Source organism: Vitis riparia, chromosome 8, assembly GCF_004353265.1.
Source record: "Vitis riparia cultivar Riparia Gloire de Montpellier isolate 1030 chromosome 8, EGFV_Vit.rip_1.0, whole genome shotgun sequence".
In the NCBI taxonomy this organism is placed as follows: Eukaryota; Viridiplantae; Streptophyta; class Magnoliopsida; order Vitales; family Vitaceae; genus Vitis; species Vitis riparia.
Window position 1 is genome coordinate 8,517,323 of NC_048438.1, and position 11,588 is coordinate 8,528,910.

General features: G+C 35.6%; 1 protein-coding gene across 1 annotated transcript; it reads left to right on the plus strand.

Annotated features, from left to right (window-relative positions):
• Positions 1-1,629: 1,629 nt before the first annotated feature.
• Positions 1,630-5,216, plus strand: LOC117919934 (receptor-like protein 32). The gene is given in 2 exon segments (XM_034837245.1): positions 1,630-2,018; positions 2,021-5,216. Coding segments are annotated over 2 exon segments (3,234 nt in total). The 5' UTR covers positions 1,630-1,766; the 3' UTR covers positions 5,003-5,216.
• The last annotated feature ends 6,372 nt before the right edge of the window (positions 5,217-11,588 follow it).

The window sequence follows — 11,588 nt, forward strand, 5'->3', positions numbered from 1 at the left end:
GTCCCAAAGGAATATATACACCATGATAAGTATAATAATGGTTCTAGTTCTCCTAAGCATGAATTTACCTATTTTTTTAAGGATGCACCTTTTTTTTTTTTTTTTTTTTAAGGATGCACCTATTTTTTTTATGAAATTAATATAAAAAGTTAAATACAATTTTTTTATGAAAAATATGTTTTCTTTTATATTTTATTTTAATTAAAAATTAAAGATTTTAACCAAACAAAAAGTTAGATCTACAGTCAAATTAAAATCATAAGAAAATGGATAAAAGCACCATCACTTATTGTGATTTCGATATGATAAATTTAAAATGAAAATTAAAAGAAAAATAGTGTAAATAATAAAATAGTATTACAAATATATTTTTATTTTTACATGTGATAGAATTTACAAAATAAATAAATCTTTTGTTTAGTATTAATATAAAAAATCTTATACCATAAACTTCTAAATAATAAAATAGAATTTTTAAATTTAAACCTTAATTTATCAAATGTATTATTATAATTAATATTTAAAATCATCAAGTATATTATTTGTGCGATAATATTTTCATTTTTGTCCATTATGTATTTTTGTTTTTATTTAATTTGTTATATTAATTATTTATTATATATTATCATTTTAAGTTTAATATGTCAAAAAAAATAATTGAAATCAATAAATATGGAGAAATTAGAGAGTAAAGAAAAATTAAAATTAAAGAAGTTTTATGAGAAAATACATGAGCATATTAAAAAGAATATAAAGGAAAAAGAGAAAAATAATAATAAAAACTATAATAGGTGACAATAGATTATGGTGGGAAGAGAGGGAAAAAAAGGGAAAAAATAAAAGAAAAAAAGAAGAAAGGAAAAAAGTGGGAATGTGATCAATGATAAGCGAGATCTATTGATAGGAGATAAATAATAAAAATAAATGACACATGTATTTATCAACTGGTGGCATTAAATGAATAGATAATATTTTTTTTTCCTATTTTACACTAAATGTCAAAAGGAAAAAGTAAAGTTCTAAAATTTCATATTTTTTTTAAATTAGTGTATGATTACATGATTTCCCAAAAAAGAATATCAGTGTACACAGAATCCCGAAGAATTGGACACAAGCAGAATTGAAATTGAATGTGAATCGAGTGTGAAAGGACAACTTGTAAGAGGACTTTTCAGGTTCTCATTCAAAGTAATGAATTCCATGTCGGTAGGCGTTCTGTTATGCGTTCCTTGTTTTCTTTGTCTTTCACAAGGACTTGATTAGGAAGACTTGAAGTCAAACCGAGCCTCATTGATCTTCCAACTACGTACCAAATATATATCTATTAGTTGATCTTCCAATTAAGATTAATAGATGGAAACCAAAAAGTCAGACGTATTATTTGAGCCACACAAAAGTCGGCAATGAAGACCTCTTTTCCGTCGTCGTGGAAAGATCGGCACGAATTAATGAAGTGAACGGGTCATTGTTGTGTCAATTCATAATTGGTTCCTAAAGGAAAATTCTGACAATATCGTAAGAGTAAAAAATGTAAGAAAATGATAAATTGTCATGTGACTTGAAATGGAGTAGATAGGGGGAAACAAGGAAGGAAAAAACATAAAAGCATGTCATAGAATAAAGAAATCACCGAATTGGGGGAACAAAAAAGTGTAATGTTGTGTTGTTGATGTATAACTAGAACATTCTTTTTTCTTCCTGTTCAATTTCTCCCTATCTCCATATTAAACATTCTTTGTTGTAGCAGTATTTCCCAGCTGCTTCCAATGAGAATTGCACTCTTTTCATGGCTTTATTTCTTGCCCTTATGCTCAATCGTTTTTGGTATCCATGTTGCTTTGGTGTCCGGGGAATGTCTGAGTGATGGGAGCATATGCCTGGAGGATCAGATGTCCTTGTTGCTGCAACTGAAGAACACCCTCAAATTCAATGTTGCTGCATCAAGTAAACTAGTTTCCTGGAATCCAAGCACGGATTGCTGTTCTTGGGGAGGTGTGACCTGGGATGTCACTGGGATGTCACTGGTCATGTCATCGCTCTTGATCTCAGTAGCCAATCAATTTATGGTGGATTCAATAACTCCAGTAGCATTTTCAGTCTACAATATCTGCAGAGCTTGAATTTGGCTGACAACACCTTCGACTCTTCTCAAATTCCATCTGGATTCGGTAAGCTTGGCCATTTGATATACCTGAATTTGTCTAATGCTGGGTTTTCTGGGCAGATTCCAATTGAGATCTCATGCTTGACGAAATTGGTTACTATTGATTTCTCTGTGCTTTACTACCCTGGAGTTCCTACGCTGAAACTTGAGAGCCCAAATCTGAGAATGCTGGTTCAGAACCTGACACAGCTTAGAGAACTCTATCTTGATGGTGTAAACATATCGGCAGAAGGGAAGGAATGGTGCCAGGCATTATCATCTTCAGTGCCTAATCTCCAAGTGCTGAGCTTGGCAAGCTGTTATCTTTATGGCCCTCTTGATTCTTCTCTGCAGAAGCTTCGGTCTCTCTCAAGCATTCGCCTGGACAGTAACAACTTCTCTGCTCCTGTTCTAGAATTCCTAGCCAATTTCTCGAATTTGACTCAATTGCAGCTCAGTTCTTGTGGATTATATGGAACATTTCCAGAAAAGATCTTTCAGGTACCAACCCTTCAGATTCTTGATTTGTCAAACAACAGGTTACTTGAGGGTTCTTTGCCAGAATTCCCTCAGAATAGATCTCTAGATAGCTTGGTGCTCAGTGATACAAAATTTTCAGGGAAAGTACCCGACTCCATAGGCAATCTCCAGAGGTTGACTAGGATAGAGCTTGCACGTTGCAATTTCAGTGGGCCAATCCCAAACTCCACGGCCAACCTTGCTCAATTAGTTTACTTGGACTTGTCTGAAAACAAATTTTCCGGTCCAATCCCATCTTTTAGTTTGTCCAAGAACCTGACCCGAATAAACCTTTCTCATAATTATTTAACAGGTCCGATTCCTTCCTCTCATTTGGATGGCCTTGTGAATCTAGTGACTCTTGACTTGCGTAACAATTCACTGAATGGAAGTCTCCCCATTTCCCTGTTTTCCCTCCCATCACTGCAGAAGATACAACTGAGCAACAACCAATTTTCTGGTCCCTTGAGTAAATTTTCGGTTGTGCCTTCTGTATTGGACACCCTTGATTTGAGTAGCAACAATCTGGAAGGGCAAATACCTGAATCCATCTTTGATCTCCAGTGTCTTAACATCCTTGATCTTTCTTCCAACAAATTCAATGGCACTGTTTTACTAAGCAGCTTTCAGAAACTTGGAAATCTTACCTCTCTTAGTCTGTCATACAACAACTTATCCATCAATTCAAGTGTTGGTAATCCCACTTTGCCCCTACTGTTGAATCTTACCACATTAAAATTGGTTTCTTGCAAGCTCAGAACATTACCTGATCTTAGCACCCAGTCAAGATTGACATATTTAGACCTTTCCGATAACCAAATTCGTAGGAACATACCCAATTGGATTTGGAAGATTGGTAATGGCTCTCTTGCCTATTTGAATCTCTCCCATAATTTACTGGAGGATCTGCAAGAACCTCTCTCTAATTTTACTACTGCTCTGTCTATCCTTGACCTAGATTCCAACCAGCTCCATGGCCAAATCCCCACTCCTCCCCAATTTTGCAGCTATGTGGATTACTCAGACAACAGGTTCACCTCTTCCATCCCAGATGGTATTGGTTTTTACATTTCCTTCACTATTTTCTTCTCTCTTTCGAAGAATAACATCACTGGAAGTATTCCTAGATCCATCTGCAATGCAACTTACCTGCAAGTTCTTGACCTCTCTGACAACAATTTGAGTGGCAAAGTACCTTCATGTTTAATTGAGTATGGGACTCTTGGGGTGCTGAATCTACGGAGAAACAATTTTAGTGGTGCTATACCTGGGAAATTTCCAGTCAACTGTCTTTTACAGACTCTTGATCTCAGTGGGAATCGTATAGAAGGAAAAATTCCCGGGTCTCTGGCGAACTGCACAGCATTAGAGGTTTTAAACCTTGGGAACAATCAGATGAATGGTACCTTTCCTTGCTTGTTGAAGAACATAACCACTTTGCGAGTCCTTGTTGTGCGAGGCAACAACTTAGAAGGATCCATTGGATGTCCCGAGAGCAATTCGACCTGGGCAATGCTTCAGATTGTTGACCTAGCTTTGAACAATTTCAGTGGTAAATTGCCAGCAACATGCTTCTCGACCTGGACAGCAATGATGGCTGGTGAAAATGAAGTCCAATCCAAGCTCAAACACCTGGAATTTAGGGTTCTACAATTCGGTCAATTGTACTATCAGGATGCTGTAACAGTTACCAGCAAAGGTCAAGAAATGGAGTTGGTCAAGGTCCTAACTCTCTACACCTCTATTGACTTGTCGTGCAACAATTTTCAAGGAGACATACCAGAAGTGATGGGGAACTTCACATCGCTCTATGTTCTCAACTTATCGCATAATAGTTTCACAGGCCATATCCCATCGTCAATAGGGAATCTGCGACAACTTGAGTCATTAGACCTCTCGCAAAACAGGCTGAGTGGAGAGATACCCACACAGCTTGCGAACCTAAATTTCCTTTCAGTCCTGAACCTCTCATTCAATCAATTGGTGGGAAGGATCCCACCAGGTAATCAAATGCAAACATTTTCAGAAGCTTCTTATGAAGGGAATAAAGAACTATGTGGGTGGCCTCTGGATCTAAGTTGCACTGATCCACCACCATCTCAAGGCAAGGAAGAATTTGATGACAGGCACTCAGGTTCCAGGATGGAGATTAAGTGGGAATACATAGCTCCTGAAATTGGATTTGTGACAGGATTGGGAATCGTGATTTGGCCTCTAGTGTTGTGCAGGAGATGGAGGAAATGCTACTACAAACATGTTGATAGAATTCTCTCAAGGATTCTCCAAGGAAGAGCAAGTGGTGGAAGAAGAGCTCACAGAATTCGGAGGCGGAGGAAGTAGCCGTGGTGCAGAGGGATGAAGTGATTAGTCAAGAGTCCATTTCCATTAATCCAATCCCATGTTCCATTGAAGGAATATTACAAAGGGGTCATATTATTGGATGGGCCTTCAGTCCGTGTGTCAAATGTAATTCTGGCTTGCTTCTTATAAATTTAATCGAATGCATAATTTTATATTTGGACAATGTCATGGTGAAGTAGATTTTCAAAGTAACATTATTCTTACCTTTTAGTGATGCGAGTATCAATGTGCTTCTCTAAAATATTATACGAATAAAGAATTTAAGTTGTAAAACCACTTCATGAAAGTTTTTCTACAAAAGCATCAAATTTTAAATTTGGCCAAAAAACTTTTTATCCTTCAAATCTCTTTTGCTGTCATATATTTTAGTCATTAAAAGCCCTTTTGACCAATGTAAGGATTTTTAAATATTAAAAAATTTAGCCAACGAAAAAATATAACATGTTAAATTTAAGAAATTTGGAAACTCTTCTTCTTCAGGGAGGCATTCAAGCTGAGCAGGAGATGGTCTAGGATATGTTGGCTGGATGTGGGCCCGAGTTGGGTTAAACTTGGTTGGCTGGATTTCAGTCATTCATAAAATATGGGCCTGATTGGCACAAACGAAGAGCAACTGAGGTAGCTAGGACCATATTCAGCCCAATCAACACATCTCAAGCCATAAGGGATATAACATTGATAAGCAAGTAATTATCATACTAGGTAGTAAGGTGGCTGCCCATCTACTTATAAAAGTTCCATCCTCTTACAGGGTTTCACATTAAATTTGGAAATGGTTCTCACTTTATTTTATTTTTTACGACATTTCTTTTATTATCTTGTTAATTTATGGGAAGAAAAAAATTTATCGTTTTTTTATAGTCCATTGTTCCAATGAAATGATTAAACAATGATAAGAGTATGAGATTTTCAAAAGTAGAAGGTCAATCAATATAACTTGTAAATTCTTAGATTTTAATGGAATTTGAAAACTACTAATATTATCATGCAAGTGAAATAACAACATGAACTTGAAAAATTAAACCCAAAACCATCTCTAAAATTATCAATATCTTGGCCCAACTTCACATTCAACTTGAATATCTCTAAACAAGTTTAATCCTTTCTGTTTTTCAATTTTCTTACACTTTTTTTTTCTTTCTAGAATTTGACTCTTTATGGGTACCATGAAAAAGATTGCTAGCTAGGAATGTAAAGCATGGTTTTTTAGAATGATAAGTTAAGTGCTCATATATATTTTGAATCAAATTTAAGAGAAAATTCCTTACGACCCTTAGTGAATTGATTTTCACTTAACTACTCATATTTCTAATATGATATGAGGATTCCATATAATCCAAATCATAAATCCCAAATAAGAACTTTATTTTTATGGGAAATCTAATCAAAGCTCTAGTTGAAGCCATCTAAATTTATCATTTGATATTTAAGCTCTAATTGAATCCATTAGAATTATTATTTGAATTTTAGACATTTTAGACATCATTTAGACTTCTTTTAGACAATTCATATATCTTGTTTTCCAGGAAATTTGATTTCTTTATCCAAACTTGATGTTTTTGAACATACTTTCAAATTTAATTAGGAACAAATGTCTCAATTTTTTTCAAATAACCATATTTTCCATTCTAATATCTTACATGATGATTTGTAGAAGTTGAAACTCGATAACCTTTTTACCAAGATCCTTGTTACCTTGCACTATAATGTTTAGTAGATAAGCTTTTATTTTTCTAGTGACATAAATGTTGGAGATTAGTAGCGAATGAAAATCTTCCAAACTTAGATTTTATTGATACTCAACGTGTATGTGGATTGCATTAGAGTAAAACCAACCAAACACACTAAGATATAAGCTACTAGGAAAAAGATAATAAAAATTATATTAGAAAAAAAAAATCCATATGCATTCGTATATAACAGAGCCTACAACCAATCTAAAAAGATAAATAAAATATTTGTATACAAATGTATTTTTCACTAGCCGTTGGAGCATTTAATGCTTGGCAGGTGACCGTTATCCTTGACCGGACATCGATCGGGAAGGCAAATACCTCGACCAGTAAGGAAAGGCTACTAGAAGAGAGAGAAAGAGATAGTGTGTTTTTTGTTCCTCTCGACTAGATCTCAATCAAGAAGGAGTAACCGGTCAACTAGTACCCTGGTCGGTTGAGCCGGTTTGGCCAGTGTCTCGACTGGTTCACCATTTTTGGCCCAAAAACCTATATTTTTTTTTGTTATTTTCTCTTCTAACACTTAGGCAAGGTATTTAGGTAAATTAATTTGCCAATTTTGAAATGATTTGCCTAAGGTTCATTTGATAAAACTCGGGTTTTGATGGAAATGTAACTTTAAAGCATAAACTGAGTTTTTCAAATATGCATGAAATGATACGTGAATCCTAAGTGCACCCATGCATTCATCTTACATATGTTTCCTATGATTAAAGGTCTTCCAAAAGTCTTAATCTTGCATCCATTAGGTCCTTTGATGAATTTCCAAACTAACATTTGAAATTGTTTATAATTCAAACCAATTAGTAACTTAACCATGATTTGTTATCATCAACACATGATTAGGAGAACCCTTGGGCTAACAATCTCCCCTTTTTTTATGATGACAAACCTTGGTTATCTAAGAGAAGAAGAATCTCCCCCTCAAACCAATCATGGATCAACAATCAAAATTTACGAAGTTAAAACCAAGATAATCAAGACATGCTAGAGAGAATTTGCAATAAGAAACAATGTAAGTCATCAAACATATAAGAATATCATATATAAGTCAATGTATCATTATCTAGTATATACGATCCAAGTGATATGACAATGATATGCATGTAAGTCTCCTATAGTTTCCTAGATCCTAAAATATCTCCTCTTTTTGGCAACATAAAAAAGGAACAAATAGGGTCTCGAAGGAATCAAGGATGAGGAAGTGGAGGTGGAAACACAGAGCGCAGATAAGCCATCATATTCTCATGTTGACTCTCCAAACGATCCTCAATACGCTCAATCCCCTACTGGAGATACTCAAACTGTGAAGTGAAGCCAGCCTGATACTGATCCATGCAATCCTCCATGGAGTAGAACCGTGTGTCACTGACTACAACAAGCTCCTCCATATGAGTGCTTAGAGAGCTAATCTGAGCAGATAAATCCATCCATGGAGCATGGTCAAGAGCGAGAGGTGTTTGAGCAAGTGGTATCTCAAATGTGTAGGCTTAGTGAATGCAAGTTCAGAGGAAGACTCAGTGAATGACGACTGAGTAGATGGACCCGCTATAAAAGTTGGCTCAAACATCATCGGCTCAGAGAAGGTAGTCTCAAACTAAACACCCATTGACTGGAGTGGAGGAATGTCAAGCTCGGGCTCTCTCTGTTGATAGCCACCTGAGGGTTTACTCCACACTCCATCTTTTTAATCTCTACCTCCTCCTCAACTCCAGGATGTGCCTGTCCTTGTCCCAGAGCCTATGCCAATGCTCTTTTTGCTTTCCTTACCCAAGAACCATTTGGGGCCTTCTCAAATTTCATCTTCCCCATGAACTGATCATCATACGTATCATAAGCGTTGGAGGCCTCAAAGTTTGTCTCTCTGCTCAAGTCAACGCTAACATCCTTGCACACTCTAATAAGGAAGCGACCATAGGGGAGTACGCGAGTCGTGCTCTCGCAACATGAGATCAAGTGCATCATCATCAAGTACCCCAAGTGGATCCGTCTTCCAGTTAGAATAGAGTTAATAAGGAATGCCTCATAATAAGAGACCTCGTTTGTGTCCACCCCGTGCATATGATGTAGCACTCTGCTAATGACCGTCAGGTTGTGTGCTGAGGGTTTGCCCATCCCGTGGGCATCTACAAGTTCACAAATCCTCTTAATGGCCTCTCTAGGCTCAAATCTTGGCACAATGGACCACATTTTGGACTCATATACTTTGAGTCCAATAGGAGCAATATCGAAAATACGACAAATGCTCTTTAGGTCGAGACGAATCTTGACACCTCTAACAGTAGAAATGATCAGGCCACCTGATGAGAATCAACAAGCATTCGAGGATCCATTGTATGTTCCAGTTGGACCTATTACTAAAGCAAGATCCAAGAAGATCAAAGAAGCAATTAATGGGCTAATTCAAGAGATTTGGGTTGATTCTAACGTAGGACATTCCAAGCTTGGCCCAAAGGAAGATGAAAGTGTAATAAATTTAATTGAAGCTATTGAGGGCTAATCTGGCTTGATTGGGTGTGATTTATGGCGTGGATTAATGACTTATTGACTTTCCAACTCCATATCAGTTAATAGACATTTTTCCTATTCTAGAGCTTCTAATTTTAAGCTAAATCTACCTTAATTTTAGGCTTTTATTATTTAGAATGGTTTTTAGCTATTTTCCTATTTTGGATCTGCTAATTTCAGACCAAATCAACTTTTATTTAGGGTTTTAAGATTTAGTAAGTTTTTATTTCATGACATATAAATAGCATGCACTCATTGTAATAGGGGATAATTTGATTGAATAAAAAATCAGAAAAGGTGAGGCTTTGCTCTTCTTTTGGTTCTTCAAGGACTGTGAACTTATCAGGGATTCTTCCTTGTGGCGTTCAAACTTTATACTTTCGGTTCATGATTCCATTGTAATCATTGGGTCAAGGTTTGTTACTTATACTTTTGGTTCGCGTTTCACTTATAAACGTTGGGTCAAGGTTCTATCAAAAATTTGTATTTTAACTTTCTTGGGCAATTATTCCAATACTGTTTGTTGGGTCTCAAAGCGTGTCGATTGAGGTTCGCATCATTTGGTATTAGAGCTCAGGTTCTAAAATCAGTCGATTGAGGTTCGCATCACCACCCATGCCATAAGTCACCTTTGAGTAAAAAGCTCACACCAAATTCGGGAAAATCGGCTCCAAAATAGTGACCATAGGCAACCAACCCATCCTAGTGAATAGACCCTCGAATCTGAAGTGCTCAAGTTGGGGAAAATTAATATTTCTCCTCGGAACTACTCGTCTCAAAGCAAAGTGATGTTTGTACTGCTGGTAGTCTTCCACGGAGTTGAACAAGGCAGTGTCAAACCTTGCCTTTCAGGTTTGACAAGGTGCCAAAAGCTTGAATCCTAAATCCTTAAGAGGGTTTATATAGGATTTCCTATGGACTTAAGTGACTTGAGCCCAAATTTGACTTGAGTCACCCGATCTAGCCCACTTGGGTCCTAATTAATTAATTATTTTAATGGACTCCAATTAATTAATTAGCTCAAAACACTAATCTAGAAATATTGTTCATAAGATCTTGTGCAGCCTTGTATTTTTACTAAAACACCCTTATGTGCCCTTATGAACTACAAATCTAAATCTCTCAAATAAAACATGTCACCATGAACTAGGAGCTCAAGCGGGGACCATTGGGACCCATAAGATTATATTGGCTCCCTCATAATTGAATTCAAAAATTGATTCAAGAATCCACTAAAGAGAATCAATTGTACTTCAGTATCCTACATTAAGACAAAGCTTAGGTTTGTAACTTACTATTCATTGCATGCAAACTCCTCATGAATTAGTGTCTGTAATCTAATAAGGTAGTGTTATCAACCTATCAAGATTAGCTCTTTAATCTGTAAGTTATAAATCCTCCTATTATGTGATCAATTGACATACTCTAGCTTGTAAAGAACATATATCAAAATTCACTTAAAGAATTACTACAACCACATATTTCATAATCATATGCCCTTTAGATCATCCAAGGGAACACTTTGTCCCAATTCTATGAGATGTCATGGTGCCTCTATTGAGAATATGTATTCTCACCAACCTCCATCAACAATGGCAATTCATAGGGAATCTATATATATAATCACTTTAGGGTCTTACCTATAAGTCAAAACCTCCTATTGATTTTAGCATAGACTTAATATCTTCTTAAAGTTGAGAGTCCATGCAATATAGTAACTTCGTGAATCATGACAACCCGATGACCTTACGTCATGATTCATCATAGGCACGATTTGAAATATTGCAAAATTTCGGCGAAATATCGTCGATTTTTCGCTTATCGGAGAGGATCAACACGACATTCGTCATTGATAATCAATTGACGGATTTATCACAGATTTTTTTGGGAATATCAGTAATATTTTGGCATTTATCGACATTTTTGCCTATTTTTCGAAAAATTTGTCGATTTTTTGGTGCCAACCACTTTGGTCAACGCGCAATCAACCCTCACATTTTTTGTTGTAATGCCTAGGGGATTTGAACCTAGGTCAAAAGGCTTGGGTTGAACCTTGACTACCATTGGGCCAAAATGTCATTTGTAAATATATGTTCAATTTAAATATGTTAAAGTTCAACATTTAAAAAAATAATTTTAATTATTTTATTTTAAATTTTATGTAATTGATTAATAAAAATATAAAAACCAACATTATAATTTTTTTAACAAGTCTTTTTTTATATCATTTATATGATAATTAAATATAAAAAATATAAAAATTAAAAAATCATATATGCATCATCATTTATTTTACATTATTGAATGCATTTAAATTAAATAAA